The sequence below is a fragment of the Homalodisca vitripennis genome, chromosome 3, assembly GCF_021130785.1.
Source record: "Homalodisca vitripennis isolate AUS2020 chromosome 3, UT_GWSS_2.1, whole genome shotgun sequence".
Taxonomy (NCBI): domain Eukaryota; kingdom Metazoa; phylum Arthropoda; class Insecta; order Hemiptera; family Cicadellidae; genus Homalodisca; species Homalodisca vitripennis.
The window spans coordinates 171665662-171682914 of NC_060209.1; the positions used below are offsets into that span (position 1 = coordinate 171665662).

At 38.2% G+C, this 17253-nt stretch overlaps 1 protein-coding gene across 1 annotated transcript in view; it reads right to left on the bottom strand.

The window, feature by feature from the left end:
• LOC124357776 (protein kibra) overlaps positions 1-17253 on the bottom strand; it is a 56668-nt gene that overhangs the window by 3304 nt on the left and 36111 nt on the right. The window contains exons 4-14 of the mRNA XM_046809821.1: positions 8942-9050; positions 7887-8046; positions 5888-6152; positions 4983-5296; positions 4521-4784; positions 3710-4009; positions 3094-3180; positions 2800-2992; positions 1672-1876; positions 939-1111; positions 380-532 (exon numbers count right to left, since the gene is read on the bottom strand). Of these exons, the coding sequence (XP_046665777.1) occupies positions 380-532; positions 939-1111; positions 1672-1876; positions 2800-2992; positions 3094-3180; positions 3710-4009; positions 4521-4784; positions 4983-5296; positions 5888-6152; positions 7887-8046; positions 8942-9050 (2223 nt within the window). The remainder of the gene's footprint in view (positions 1-379; positions 533-938; positions 1112-1671; positions 1877-2799; positions 2993-3093; positions 3181-3709; positions 4010-4520; positions 4785-4982; positions 5297-5887; positions 6153-7886; positions 8047-8941; positions 9051-17253) is intronic.

The window sequence follows — 17253 nt, forward strand, 5'->3', positions numbered from 1 at the left end:
TTAAAACCATTATTCCGGTGAAGCTTACAGATGTTGACAATTAAATGAAAAGCTTGAAATACATCTAAAAATATATCAGAAGTCTAAGATATATATATATATATATATATATATATATATATATATATATATTTCTTGCTTGTTCAGAAGAATGAAATAAAATTTGGAGAAGATGAAAGATAAGTAACATTATGATGACTTATGTAATACTATTTATTACATTCTAAGATCAGTTGATTTGTTGGGAAAATCACTCAATGTATAACACAATGAATCTGTGGATAACAGTTGAAACCATAAGATCTATCAGTCAATTTACTTGATATGATAGTATTATTGTTGAGTTTGAGAAAGATGTGCAGATTATATAGACACTTACTCTGCAGATGTACTGGTTCTTGGCCACAGGGGAGAAGGTCTGAGAGCGCTTGATGACGATGGTGGGCTGGGAATTGGATTTGACACCTCTCGGTAAGAAGACACACTCTGTGTTGGTCTCCTTATCCTCTGTATCAACTCCTTCCACCTCATTCTAGAATAGAACAGTAACTATTTACTTCTATTCGTTCACCACATTTATTTTATTTAGCCTATTTTGTGGTTTATTAAAAATCATGATAAATACATCTATTGTATAATCAAATATTACAAAACTGACTTAATATTTATAAAATATTTCACATAAACTATTTTAATAAAAACTGAAGGGAACAATATTTATGTGGAACAACTATTCAAGGCTAGAGAGGGCCAAGAAGACTAAAAGACAATCTTCGACCTGACAAAAGCATTTTAAGCAGGAGTTACAAGTGTCCTCAACCTGAACAAAGTATTTTGAGTGAGAGTTACAAGTGACCTCAACCTGAATAAGGTATTTTAAGCAGTAGTTAGTTACTAACCAATGTTTAACAAAACAGCACAATAGATATATCACATACCGGCAATTCTATAACCTGAGCTAGTTCTTCGGGGCAGCAAATTTCAATCCCTTCTTCAACATCCTCTTCCTCATAATCTTCATCTTCATCATCGTCTTCATCGTCATCTTCCTCATCCTCGCTTTCCAGTTCGTCTAGCCTGAGACCCAAATTTCCAGGGACTCCTTCACACCCTATAACATTGTTATAAATCTATATAGGTTGAGTTACTAGTATAAAATAATTCGCCTTAATTTACTTTAGCATATGTTTTGTTAAACTCATTAAAATACAGTTGACTAAGCTATTTAAAGTAAAAGTAGAATGTAAATCAAGAACCATTTTGTTATTTTTTTCATAAATTAAAATCCTTATTTACTGTTAACCGAAGACCTCCCTTCCTGAATATTAAACTTGTTTTAATAATAATTAAACATTTCTTAGAAAAATTTTAAAGAATATGTAAATCAAATGATTAACTTTAATTTTTGATAAGTCTTCAATGCTTGAGTTTCGTTATAAAAAGGATTATCCTTTGAATGGAAAACAACACATTACACAACACGACTTTTAAAACCATAAATGAATGTTATAACGTTATTGATTATGATTTATAATTAAGAAATATTATTGAAGTTTGGTACATATTTTTGTCCCACATTGATGACAAATTTAAGCATCAATCTGATCTGAGGAATTTTTAGGTAATTTATAAATACTAAATCTCTATATTGTTTGATGTGAGTAGAAGCACCTTGGTTGCGAGTGAGTGTGGAGGTCTGGGATGAGATGATTGTAGACTCGTCAGAACTCTCCTCACGGGGAGGCAACAGAGCAGGAATCTTGGTGGAGGCAGGTGTCTCCGCGGCGGACTGCATGAAGCGGAAACTGAGAATGTTGTACCAGCGCAGCCACGTAGCATCCAGACTGAAGTCTGCCAGGCTCACTTGCGCACAACCCTGTGTGCACAGTCAAGCATTAGCTTTACAAACTTCGCTTACGTGGACAAAGAATACGATTTATGAATTTTGTAGACCAGTAATTATGTTGTTCTAATACATCACGTACAAAATTTTAATAAGAGAAATTCACTAAGGGAGGAAAAGTATTTTATTCAGGAAAATTATATACAATTCATAGCCATTACCCTTGGTATTAAACATTTTATTAAATTATATAACATTTATTAACTCAATAAAATGTTAAAACAAAGCGTAATTGTTTACTTAAATCAATATAACAGTTGCCCTGAATTGAGAACTTAATAATAAAGTGATAAAACTTTTAATTCTCCATAAATACAGTTTTCAAAGTTAATCTATGGTATGTATCTATTGTATTAAGAAACTTTCTTGGTTTTTATACAGCGGGTTTCAATACCTAAGACTATTGTTTTTATATACATAATTGGTATCAATCCAAAGTTTCTACACCCTAGATGTGCCTTTTATTAATTTGAAATACATCAAACTATAGGGCTCTGCTCCATGAATTTACAAATCTCCAATGTTAAATCTTATGTAGAGTATATTTCTATAATTTAAAACAGCTGATTACTAAAATACACACATTGGTTAAACTGTTAATACAAACAACTAACCAAGTAATTATCTGCTGATTGATTATATCCACTTATATTAATATATTACTTTATGACGACTTTATATTAGGATAGAGAATCACTAATCCAAATATGTCGTTGATTTGAACATCTTCAACTACAAGATTACAGTTTCAAACTTTCCAATTTGAATTATGTAAGAAAAAATAAATCATTTTGATATATTTGTGGTTTACATAACAAAGTTAAATAACAAATTTGTAGTATATTATACTGTTTAAAGAAAGAGACGTGGTTGAGTTAAATGCTCTGAGAACTTACCAGACAGTCCGTCTCCTTGGTGGGCGAGAGAGACCACACGTTGATCTGCAAGGTCTTGGTACACAGCTTGTGTAGAGGCACATGCAGGGGGAAGCTCTGTCCAAACCTGGGTCGGTTCAGATCTGCAACGGGTTTGGTGCAGCAACACAGCAGGTTGTTGGGTCCATTGGGCAGGAGCACCGCTTTTATGTACCTGTACAACGTTCATACTTAGAGAACTTGCTCATACGCACTGGAGATATCAGTTTTGTTACTGACGGAAAACCTGAAGAAAGAATAATTATTTTCACTTACACTTGGCAAAGTTCAGGAATACACAAAGCTGAAAGATTCCTCGCACGCTCGATGCTAATGTGAAGCATGCTGTCGGCTATAGAGTACCTGCAAAGTGCCATATTTAAATTAGTGAATTCCATTAACAATGAATGGTATCAGTATTTCTGAGTTATACACACTTAATAAAAAAAACACATAACTCAATTATTCTAATTTTAGGATAATATTTTTAATTAACAACAGGTGACCTAAGAATAGTGGTGGACACATATAAGCTACTCCATTCATTATAAGTGGTTAAAATGGAAATGTGTAATTACTAAATGGTCTTTCTTCATATTTTACACACAAAAATTACTTATACGTGAATTGGCCTGGTTGATTTGGTGTAAAATCCATAGAATATACATTACATGTGGATTTAAATACAAGTGAACCTGTATATTTTTACCCATAAAACTTATCAATAATCTTCTACATATATAGTCTAAACAAAATAATTAAATATTACATAAATATTTCCTTTATAAGAATATACGTATATTTATGTTGTTATCAGAATCAAATTATTTTCCAATCCACCCATCATTAGAAATATGTTATGTGACAAATTAATTATTGGAAATGTTTTTACCTGAGTTTGATCTGAACTTGCGCAGTGTCAAGGTTCATATCGGAGAGGGTACGCTGGCTGCTCTTGTTGGAGGCCTCGAAGACCCCAGAGTCACCGGCGACTGACTCGTCACTGACGGAAGGCGGGGTGGTAGTTTCACAGATGGGTGAGAGTGGCGGGGAGCCTGGCCTGCCCAGTCCCGAACCTTGAGACATGTTGCCACCTCTTGCACACAACAGTTCTGGCATGGGCACGGTGGGTGGAGGAGCTTCATAGGCAGGGGGAGGTGGCACTGATTCTCCTCTCAATAGCCTTTCAACCCTGTCAACATCATTAGTATTCAAAACTGTGTCTTATGATAGTATACATGAAGAGGAGAAAATTTACTCATGAATCTGGCTCAGTTTCGTTTTTGTAGTTTTCAATGATAGACATTGCCATTTGCTTTACACAAAACATTATTTGAAGAACAAGTTGTGAATGAAATAAAATCTATCATGTCCCTCACACAAAAGATATTTTAGACACTCCCATATTGATTAAATCATGTGAAGACACGTTTTTATCTAAGTGGCAAAAAAGTGTGCACGTTTAATGTATTGGTGCTTCCATGTTCAAATAATGTTAGATGATTACCAAGTCCTATTTACCACATTGGTTACAGTACCTAATATTTTACAAACTAATTTTCTCCTCAAAAGAATAATTAAGACATTTCTTGTAACATTTTAAAAATTTGAATAATTCAAATATACCAAAAGTTGTAAATACAAGATTAGAAAAAGGAATACGAACACAAGGAAAGTGTATAGAGACTAAATAAGGATTGTACCTCCTGTGCAGATCCACCATGTCGACAGGCTTGTCCTGCGTAGAGGGCACACACTGAGGGCCACCATAGATGTCGGTAAAGCTGAGACCACTGCTGAGGCTACCCTTGCTGCTAGTGGTGCTGAGGCTGCCCAGACTGCTGCTGCTGCTGACTGATAGTGTGGAGGCAGAGAGTGTACGCAGCTGTGACTCCAAAGAGGTCATAGCCCGCAGAGCGTCCCTTAGCTGAGACAAGAGCAGCTGCTTTCCTTCGTGTAGCCTTAGCCTACAACAGATCATACAGTACTTATAATTGTATCCAGAAATAAGTTAAAAGGTACTTCGATAATTTAGAAGCTGTTTATGTTTGCAGCTGGTGCATACTGATCCCAACAGTCAACCAGATTTAACTTTGACATTATAGTAAATATAGAGCACACTATTTTCAAGTAATATAAGCAATGTGAATCACTTGATCTCCTACCTGTCGGCTATCGCCCTGTTGGACATCTCCAGGGCGTTATTGAGGTCCTGCTCGAGCCTCCGGATCTCCTCCTGAATATCACTCATCTCCCGGCTACTACGATTGCGAGGTGTGATACTCCGCAGTTCGCGCAGCAACTGCTCTTTTTCTTGGAACAGTAGCAGACGATCCTTGTCACTTTCTGCCTGGCCAGGTGCCATCGACTCCTCCAGGTCCGCCAACTGCTGCTGTATCACTTGCACTCGTTTTCGGGCCTCGTCGTACTCCAGCCGCATCCGTGCCATCTCTGCCAGCCTTGTTCCCATCGGCACCAACTATCACATACATAACAATTTACAACTACAATACTATGAATATCTCCAGAATATCTTTTCTAGCAAGTTTTCAAAAATTATACAAAGCGACTAAAATGCTAAAATTATGTCTTATAAGCGTTTATAACAGTTGTTTTTCTTACAAAAAACCTATACAAAGATTCAAACTGGCCTCTAAAATTTCTTCAAGTCTTGTATTGATTCTATTTTGAGCAAACTTTATACTTTAAATAATATAACCTGTATATTTAAGACAACTATGTCAAAAATTATCACTTTTGCAAGGGTAAATCTTTACGCTCTCTAGTAAGATACTAAATGTTACAGCAAAGACTTAACAGCCTTGCCTGTAGTTTGGAGACAAAAATTTGAGGTAATCTTAAATACACATGACTATATGTAACATATAAACAATGGTAGATATTTAAAAACTACAGCATTTACTAATAAACATTTACAGATAGATTATTTTGTAGGTTGTTACAATAAAATAAACTCATGTATAAAAAAAGTTAAGAGATCTCTCTTTTAAAACGGTTTCTCCTAACAAATGGCTTTGTGATTGGTTTGTAGAAGATTTAATGTCACTACCTCTCCAGAGAGATCAGTCTGGGAGGCTGTGCTGAGCTTGTCAGTGGCAGCCGGCAGACTGAGGGTGCTAACGTCGGGAGAGCTCTCACACAGCTGCAGCCTGGTCAAGTCATCCTTGAGTTTGGCGAGTGAGCGCATCAGCTCCACCTTCTCTTGTTCACCCGAGCTGAGCGAGCGCTGGATCTGCCGCAGTTCTGCCATGATAGCTTGGGCCTCCGTGATGTTGTAGCAACCACCCTGCGGCCCACTCAGCTTCTGTTCTACCCTGCAAACACACAATCGTGTAAAATTAAAAACTTGCAGTATAATTACCTTCCTTAGTGATACATTTCTCCATTTCTCAATGTAAATAACTATTGCGGTTTATATATTATTTCAAACAATGTTAAATTGCTGTAAGTCTCTTTTTTACAGTAGAGTCCAGTCACCAATACTACACTACGTTGAATGCTTCAGTGAGTTACAATCACTCAGAATGAACAAATACAAATGATCTATATTAGCTCGATAGCATTTGGAGATTACTGTATATTGCACAAAACTGTGCTGTACTAATACAAAGGACCAATAGACCAGTTATGAAACATACTCACTAACTTGCTTTGGTATTCACTGGTCCTTTAGAGTTAATAGATTATCCGCTGGTTGTAATTTGTGGTCTTTAGTAACAGAGCGATTTCCCTCGTCTTTTCGACAAAAAAAATTAACATTGCCATTTTGTGCTTCTGTTCCTAAACTAGTTTATATTGTAACTTCTGAAGTAGTAAAACTTTAGTCTATTCATTAAGTGTTGAGAGTAATATTCTGCCCACATCGAGAGGTGTGGCGTGCCTTTGAGGTTGTGACCAGATGGGAGGAGGGGGGAGAAACCTGTAAGTCCTTATAGACTGTGCGGATCCCCCAGAATTTCAATGTGCGACTTCACAGACTGTCACTTTGAAAAAATGTTTATGTTCAAAAATTTTAAAAATCGCTTTTGACTTTTGACAATTAATTAACTTTTGATGTAGTATACTAAATTTTCAATTCAATCCTAGCCAGTAAATGTTACCTGTGAAAATATCACATTGGCAAAAATATCACCTATTGACACTTGGAATGTTAAAGCTAAAATTTACTCAATTCTTGGAGTCCACTTTTAACTTATTAGATAATATGGATCATTCAAATTATGTAAAGGGATATCATTTGATACTGGGACCTTGATTTCAGCAGCAGTTTTATAAAGAGGACGACATCATTTTCAGGAATTTTTCAAACAAAAATTAAACCTGTGCATTGTATTAGCTGTTATTGTTCACTGAATATCAATTAATTACTTCCCATCAGGAAGCAACCAATCTTAGCTAATAACAATGATTCACCTTAACGCATTTATTTCTATCAACATCTCACACTAGTGATTGTACATTTTTTAACTCGACACTAGATGAAGTCTCCAAAAAGGTTAATGAAACTTCATGTTGTCTTCATTTAGTTCCAAAATGTTCATAAGATACAAACAAGTTCTTGTACATGTGTTACATAAATTTGTTTCATTATCTTTTTACTACATAGTAAGTGAGTTGTCACTTTGACATGACAAACAAAGATTTCTTTAAACTAACAGACAACTGTAAATGCAATATTGCAATAGGTAACTTCTGTTGTATAATCCAGTTGTATAGCGGAATGTCTCAGTAATCATGTCATCTTTTATGGTCTTTGTAAGATAAGTCTAAAGATTATAAAATTCATATCTTTAGCTGTTTTTGAGTGTTAAAATGCTTTTAAAGTTCTTAAACACGGAAATTTTACACATTTTCAAATCCTATATTACAACCGACACACTTCAATATATAACTAGAACTAAAGGTGAAGCAAATAATTGTTGAAATTCATCTAATGTGTATTTTATCTGCGATTATGTTCAATATAGATCTTTGAAAAGATTTTATTAGTTTACATTTTTAATGACACGTATCAGCTCACTTATTTTTAGGAATATGGTAAAACTTACGAAACTAGAGTTTCGACTCCTCTCTGCGTGCAGGACATCTCCGCTCTGATCTGCTCCAGTTCCCGTTTGAGCCTGGATACTCTGTTTCGGGCGTGCGCCACGTCGTTCTTGAGCAGGTCAGGGTCAAACTTGGTACTCACACTGCTTGAACTCGAACACACTACAACACGTCAGATAAGTGATTTCTACTGCACGAATATTCAAACACCACAGAGTAATGACATAATTTCAGTCCCCTACGTAGTCACATTTAATATTAAGATTAGATGTCATTTAAATTCTACGCAAATTATAAGCCATCAAGATTGTCATCTATTGGCTACTTTGCTGTGGAATACAGCATTAACAAGACATTGTGATAGGTGCTGATTTGAAGTCGTAACTCATCCGTAATAACTGAGCAGGATGCAAATTTCTTGACCTACAGTCCATGTAATAAGCCATTATCAACAGCATTCATTAGCTATACCTACGGCGACTCAGTTCATGAAACAAGTCGTTCCACCAGCTGTACTTTTATTTATGTCAATACCATCCAACACTCACTGACCGGAACTAAATAATTTCCTTAACTCTTCAGTAACGAGGGTATCTCAACTTGGAACAGCTGTTTCATTACACTTAGGAATGGAGTACATAATTGTGGAGTTTATTTACCATCCAATTAAAGGAATATAATAGTATGTAAACTAATTAACATAAAATTAAACTCTCTCTTTATGAGGAATCTTCTAAACATTAATAAAGAAATCAAATGATTCAACTACATAATGCATTAAAAAATATATATAATGTTAAACCTACTCTCTCCAGTTCTGGAATTTTTCAAACGCAAACAGTTATTCTAATACATCTTAAAGACCCCAAGCAGTGGTCTCGTGGACATCAAGAATTAATTACCTTTACTGTACAATTGTTTGTTTTTGTATCTAAACATTTATTCCTAAACTGAGGAAATATGCCCAAACTGAACATTAAAACCTCAGCAAAAACGGAAGGGAAAAACAAGAATTTATAATAATGACTACGAGTTTAACCTAGTTATTGCAACTCACAGCTAGTGCGGGAGGTGTTGAGTGTACTCAAAACGTTGTTGAGGTGGTTGTACTCGTCCTGTGCCAGGTATAACCTCTGCTGCTTCACATCGTAGATCTCTTTCTTGGCCTGCACATAACATCGTCACTCTAATTAAATTTCAAAACTGGACTCTTTTTAACATTTATTAAAAGTAAACAAGTACAATAATTGAACATTTCCAAAGAAGAGGTGGAAAATTAGGATCTGTGGCGGATAAAATTCAGTGAGGAATGTGATAGGCAACTACCACCAAATCCTGTTGTGGACTAATAACTAGTAATGAATGACATTTGGTGACCAATTTTTATAAGAGGTACAAAACTTCAAAAATTTATCAGCCAATTAGATTAAATAAAATCTGAGAGTTAGCCTCTGATGAAAACCGACACAAAGAAACTCTGGTTAGATGGTTATTTATTATTAATTGCATACGTAGTAACATGAAATATAAACTATCTCCACCAGTCTAAATAGTTCTACACGAAATAGTTCTAGTAGTAACAACGAGTTTAACCTAGTTATTGCAACTCACAGCTAGTGCGGAAGTTGTTGATTCAATGCAAATGTTGAGTTTGCATGATAAATTCATGTTGAGTTTGAATGTTAAATTCATGTTCGCACTAAGCGGAAGGTGAAATGGAGCTGAACTCCACATTCGCATACAATTTATTTTATTAATTCCTGAATACTCTTGCTTACAGTATCTAAATTGTGTACACATTATTCAAACTCATACATTGCAACAAAAAGATAATTTTTTATACATACTTTTGTCCTTGTATGAACCATACATTTTTTAACCTATGAGAAATTTTGTAACAATAACTCTTATTTTTAATTTTCACAGTCCAAAGGCGAATAAAACTATAATATAACAACAGTCAATTGCACTTAAGATATTTTGTGCATATTTTTTATAGAATATCCTGACCATGAACCATCAGTCAGTCAGTCAGTGATAAGGTGCCCAACAATGTTTGTTTACAAATGTAAGGGGGTGTGCTTTGCTGCATCAGTGCCTGTTCGGACCATTGCGCTGACACACAACACATCCACCATAAGAATGTATAATCTATTGTATACAGTAAACTCACAATATCGTAGTAGTAGAAGTAAGTGTAGAAGCCGGCGGGTACGATGACCACCGCCACCATGGCGGGCGGGTACGGGACACACACAACACAACACACTACAGACAGGTACGCTGCGACTGAGCCACCCCTGCCCTGACCTTGGGCGACCTTGTCGGCTCAGGAATGTGACCCCCCACCACCCGCCCGGCCAAAACACAATCCTTTCCGGGCTCTATTCGCACAACGCGGGGTCGGGGTGAGCCGGCAGCCAGCTGTCACGTGCCCGCCCGATAGCCCATCTCCTGACATTCCATTGTGCTGCTGCTGCTGCATACCTTTCCTCCGCTCTCCGCCACCCCTCCCCCCCCCACACACACACAGTGTACACTTCCTCGTTTACACGGGGCTCCACAAAACAATGATTTACTACAAGTAGGCCTACTTTATAATTGATATCATATCAAATCTACAAGTTGAGTAAAGAGATTAGGGAAAGGCGTGTGGACACGTGATCAAGGTGACGTAATCGGTTTCTGGTTGGTTTTAAACTCGCAACACTTTTAGCTCCAGTGATTTTTTTCTAGTGTAGCGAATAATGCCAGGCTATCATGCAGTAGATACTTCAAAAATACCAAGCCTATTTTGTCTAAAATGCAGACCATAGAATAAACTTCACAGAAGATAAAACCGTTTCTTTACGTTCCTTAGAGGCCTTAGAAGGAATGCATGAAGTACTACGAGATTTAATAGAAATGAAAGGGCTATAAGATACAAAATAAAGAACTATCGCTATATCGGTTATTAGCATTAAAAGGGTTAAGAAAAAATCTTCTTCAAAAGAAACATATAACAACGCGCTGTTCTGCTACGGCTGGACATTTAAAGTAAGACATTTGAGTAATTTTGTAACCAGCCCCAAATAAAACTTAACCCATCTTCAGGAGAGAAACGTTAAATCTGTGATTACAACGTTTAAATGTTTTTTAAAAATCCACCCTAACTGAATATGGGTGCACCGCCTTGAAATCTGTACCCTTGAAACCGCTATCAAAGGGGCTGCCCGCCCCGAAGTGGGAGTTATTCCAGGATTCACGTAAATCATAAATATCTAAATTATTCATCCTAATACTTCCTGGGTATTCGTACACATCCTCCCATACAAATTTAACGTAAAATGTTATATTTGAACTCACTGAGTTGGGCTGGCGCAGTCCTATCCTAGTGATATATTCATATTTTGAATTTAATCGAATCACTATATTGGGTATCTTAATGACAACAAAACCTTTACGAAACATCTATTTATGTGAAGAGGAAACAGAGAAGAGCTTAGTCGGATAAAGTGTACTCAGTTTCATGGAAGGTTACACTATATTTTACGTTCTTATAGGAACATTCCTGCTTTACTTTTGCGACCTATTTCTGATCAGAGGAAATAAGGGTCAGTCCATACATTGAGTGTCCTCATGATTATCCTAACATCACAGTTCAACAACATCCGCGACGTGTGCTCAAAACGAACGTATGATGCAATCTTGTAGTATTTTACTTTGGTCTCCAATCCCTTTATTTTGCCGTAAAAATACTAAGATTTGAAAATTACTAACGAAATTCTCGAATTCATTGACAAGAAATAGAGATAAAAAAATTAACGTTGCAGCCATTATTTACATTTTTTAATGTCATAGCTGGAGAATGTCACTGTACACTCAGAACCCCTGGTTATTATGATATTTAACTAAACACCGCACTGTATAAGCGAGTATGTGAAAGACACTTGATAACATCAGTCATTATTATTTTCGGTATGTTTGAAAGAACTAAGAGGTCGACAATGTTAAATATACAGGGTACTTACTATTCCATGCCGTTACTTTTCTATTACAACTCTTCAATACAAATGTTATCCTTTGGTAGTTACTTACAAGTGCAAATTTCTTTGCAATTATCTTTCAGATTTTATTTTGAAAACTTTGGACACAATTTACTCTTGTAAATCACAGAAAATTAATTAATGTTCGTCACTGATATACTGTACATAAGATTTCTAGAATATGCGTAGCCTAATATTATCATTTATAAGGTCTGTGTGAAGATGGGAAAGCCCCAGTCCACGGACCGGAGCGGCCGACCGAGTACGCAGGATTATTTATGACAATGTTGCCGGAGCCGTGCTGTAAAAAAGCTGTTACCAACCAACACGTATCTCGCTACTGGAATCCACCGACATTAAAAAGCAATCTTATGGTAATCGGCCGCCCCATCTCGCCACGGATATCTCTGCTACATTCCCTAATCTGCATTTTAATTTTATTGATCCTGTTTACTTTTATAACGCTAAGGAAAGATACACAGAGTTTATAAAGAGGTACGGCCAACAAAGATTGATAACACAGCTAAGGCGGTCGGTCATATTCAACCCGATCGCATTTGTTTTGCCTCAATTCACCCAAAAATTGTAAATTGTATACGAGCAAATTTTTAAAATCGGCTAGGAGCTGGTTTACTACGTCTCAAACTAATTTCTTCATGTACATTTTCAAACTTCTAAGAAGAATGGTTTCATCTCATAATCATGAAGAAAATGATATGGTCACCAAAAACTAAAATGAAAACAAAAAATACCAGGCAACCGAATTGGTACCAATGTAACCTACATATTAAAACACGTAGATTTACTAGTTTTGCAAAAAAGTATTGTTAAAAATAGCAAAAACAATATCAGATCAATTTTGTTTTGATAACAAAACAATAGTTGCTGTCGAGCCCAGTGTGTGTGGATTTCTACACGATACGAGTAATACCAGCTAAGTAAAATCTGTAACTACGAGTATTTTCTAATGATTTTTGTAATGAACGCCATTTATGGTATTCCCAACTACTTGCGCTTACTTATGTACAGAGGAACTAATACATTTATCGATATCTAAAAACTACCATTCACCAGAATTAATTGAAAAATTCCTTGAAAGTGAAAATTCCATGATTCTAACGTAACAAACTTTAAATAAATAAGATATAGTTTCCATTGAAATCACGATGCTTCTCCAAGTCGAATTAATTCTAACGTCTATATCATTACTTGGAATATTGCGCATCGTGTTGCCATAATAAATTGTAAACGAGATCGCGGAATGGAGTGGCTAGCCTAGGCGCGGCGCGGCAGAGGTATGCGGTGTTCAAGGCCAGCGGCAGCGTGGCGTGTACCGTGTATGTACGGAGGAATTCACCGAGTCAAGCAGTGGAACACCGTGATTCATACAGCAGCGGGCTGATCGGCAAACACTGATAAACCGATACCCTACTACAGTCTCGCTCCCCAACATACCACAATCAAGGCCAGCGGCAGCGTGGCGTGTACCGTGTATGTACGGAGGAATTCACCGAGTCAAGCAGTGATAACTTTTAACACCTGAAAAAGAGGGCACAGGTTTGTTCTCGAAACGTCGTATTTTTAGTAGAGTAGAAAATACTTCTTTATTGAGGTTAGTACCATGCGGCGACTTGTCTGTTGATGTAACACATGACGACATCCAATAAACACTATAACAATCCTCTTAAAAGAATTAATCAATTAGTTAATTAAAAGGTATAAAAATAAGACTCAACAGACTTGTTCATCATCGGTCTGGTGAGTTCAAAGTCACGTAATGTTTCTTCTTCCCACGTTCACCGGACTATTTTGTCAAAATACATGTATCCCTCATGTAATTAAACTGATAAAAATTTACACGATAACGATAGTTATTCAATATCGTGTTCAATAATATTCCTCATATATCCGAAAACGATTGACATTTTACTGTATCTCGCAAATTCAATACAACTCCATAAAACCAACGACTCAATCTGTACAACTTAAAAACTCAAATCCCTCCTCTTGTGTGATTGACTATGTGGAATACCGATTAATCGCTAACGTTTATTATTTTTAAGGTGTTAAGATATTGTCAAACGTTCGTAATAATCAAATCCATGACGAAATTAAACGAATTTAAGCTAATGAGTAAACCTCACCATGGAGTCAATTCAAGGCTTTCGTTCAATTGGCGGAATGGTGCGTTTTATAATATTGTATAAGCATCACATACCAACTCCTTATTAAATGGAACGCTGCTCATAATACTTTCTATTAAAGGTGGAAGTTACAACACATATTTGTAAACTATTGATATTACTTCAATACTTTGCTTATCCATGTTTCAGCCTTGAAGAACATCAATCAGCTGATCTTTAAATTAATAATTTACATTTTTGTCTAAGCGAATATAAATCTTACACGGAGCCTACACCAAGTAGGCTGTAATATTAAACGGATAATAAACTTGTAAATTAAATACGTTCAGCAGTGATATTTTCAAAGGTACTGTATTAATGATTCAAGAAAACGCAGAAGAAATGCGCGCGCAGAGGCTGGCGGACAACGCCGCGCGCCGTGGCGGGAAGGTACCAGCCAGCACCTGGAATGCGCGCCCCGCCGAGATATAGACTTAATAACCCTGTGAATAATTGAAACAATCCGGTATAATTAATGTGCTGGCTACCTGGCTTACCCTTCCCCCCTCTCACCGTCCTTTCAACTGACAGGTAGCGCGGGCGCAGGACACTCGCCTCTCTACTGGCCACATCTCCAAACATTCATATATAACACAAACATGTTACTCCTCCCTGCGCCTCTCTTCTACTGGCCACATCTCCAAACATTGATATATAACACAAACATGTTACTCCTCCCTGCGCCTCTCTCTACTCGCCACATCTCCAAACATTGATATATAACACAAACATGTTACTCCTCCCTGCGCCTCTCTTCTACTGGCCACATCTCCAAACATTGATATATAACACAAACATGTTACTCCTCCCTGCGCCTCTCTTCTACTGGCCACATCTCCAAACATTCATATATAACACAAACATGTTACTCCTCCCTGCGCCTCTCTACTGGCCACATCTCCAAACATTCATATACAATACAAATATGTTACTCCTTCCTGCGCCTTTCTACTTTCTACTAATCATATTAGCCTACTAGTCGCAAAATGACTTCAATGTATAGTTTTTTTTTTCATCCTTTAATCTAGTTTGGACGTTTTGAGAAATGTGACATTCCACCAGTTCCAGGATAGAGGAGGGTCGGGCCGACTGGTGCCATAAAGCGAGGTATGTGAGGTGAGGACAACCTGAGATGAATTTATCACAGCCAGTCGACGGGATACTTATTTGATAGGCCATAAGATCCACATCACGGCAGGAGCAGCAGGAGCAGGAGCAGGATATCGCCCCGCCCCATCTACCCACGGTCCATGTCCTCAGTAATAATGAAAAGCACCAAAATCTCTGTAACGTTATAAAGATTCAACAGTCAGTAGTCAGCAACGCTGGTAAGACAAAATAGTAATTTTGTGCTGTTATTTCCAGTATGGATTGTATCATTTGCAGTACTTTCGTTTCTGAAATTAAAAACTATGCAATTAAAAATAGGATTTGCTCGACCAAGAAAATAGCAGGCTAACTATAACGTTTTGCTTATAACCGTTTTATTTTGAAAACAATTTGAGACACATGTGAAGGGAAACCAAGTAGCCTGCAGTACACTAAAAGTGAATGTGGATTGGCAGTCCATGTAGGGGCTCGTGAGAACGGAGACTACTCCGCTCTGCATCGAGCTTTCTCGCCGTCTGCGGCCAGACTCATTGGTACACGTCCACGTGCATGTAAACTGTACACGGATTGTATAACTACGCCGCATTCCCGTCCAGGTTCTAGCGTGACTATAAAGAGCCAGGGTAGGACATGTTGAACAGAACCTCTTCCTCTCTGACCCGAGCTTTCTCGCCGTCTGCGGCCAGACTCATTGGTACACGTCCACGTGCATGTAAACTGTACACGGATTGTATAACTACGCCGCATTCCCGTCCAGGTTCTAGCGTGACTATAAAGAGCCAGGGTAGGACATGTTGAACAGAACCTCTTCCTCTCTGACCCGAGCTTTCTCGCCGTCTGCGGCCAGCCTCATTGGTACACGTCCACGTGCATGTAAACTGTACACGGATTGTATAACTACGCCGCATTCCCGTCCAGGTTCTAGCGTGACTATAAAGAGCCAGGGTAGGACATGTTGAACAGAACCTCTTCCTCTCTGACCCGAGCTTTCTCGCCGTCTGCGGCCAGCCTCATTGGTACACGTCCACGTGCATGTAAACTGTACACGGATTGTATAACTACGCCGCATTCCCGTCCAGGTTCTAGCGTGACTATAAAGAGCCAGGGTAGGACATGTTGAACAGAACCTCTTCCTCTCTGACCCGAGCTTTCTCGCCGTCTGCGGCCAGCCTCATTGGTACACGTCCACGTGCATGTAAACTGTACACGGATTGTATAACTACGCCGCATTCCCGTCCAGGTTCTAGCGTGACTATAAAGAGCCAGGGTAGGACATGTTGAACAGAACCTCTTCCTCTCTGACCCGAGCTTTCTCGCCGTCTGCGGCCAGCCTCATTGGTACACGTCCACGTGCATGTAAACTGTACACGGATTGTATAACTACGCCGCATTCCCGTCCAGGTTCTAGCGTTACTATAAAGAGCCATGGTAGGACATGTTGAACAGAACCTCTTCCTCTCTGACCCGAGCTTTCTCGCCGTCTGCGGCCAGCCTCATTGGTACACGTCCACGTGCATGTAAACTGTACACGGATTGTATAACTACGCCGCATTCCCGTCCAGGTTCTAGCGTTACTATAAAGAGCCATGGTAGGACATGTTGAACAGAACCTCTTCCTCTCTGACCCGAGCTTTCTCGCCGTCTGCGGCCAGACTCATTGGTACACGTCCACGTGCATGTAAACTGTACACGTATTGTATAACTACGCCGCATTCCCGTCCAGGTTCTAGCGTGACTATAAAGAGCCAGGGTAGGACATGTTGAACAGAACCTCTTCCTCTCTGACCCGAGCTTTCTCGCCGTCTGCGGCCAGACTCATTGGTACACGTCCACGTGCATGTAAACTGTACACGGATTGTATAACTACGCCGCATTCCCGTCCAGGTTCTAGCGTGACTATAAAGAGCCAGGGTAGGACATGTTGAACAGAACCTCTTCCTCTCTGACCCGAGCTTTCTCGCCGTCTGCGGCCAGCCTCATTGGTACACGTCCACGTGCATGTAAACTGTACACGGATTGTATAACTACGCCGCATTCCCGTCCAGGTTCTA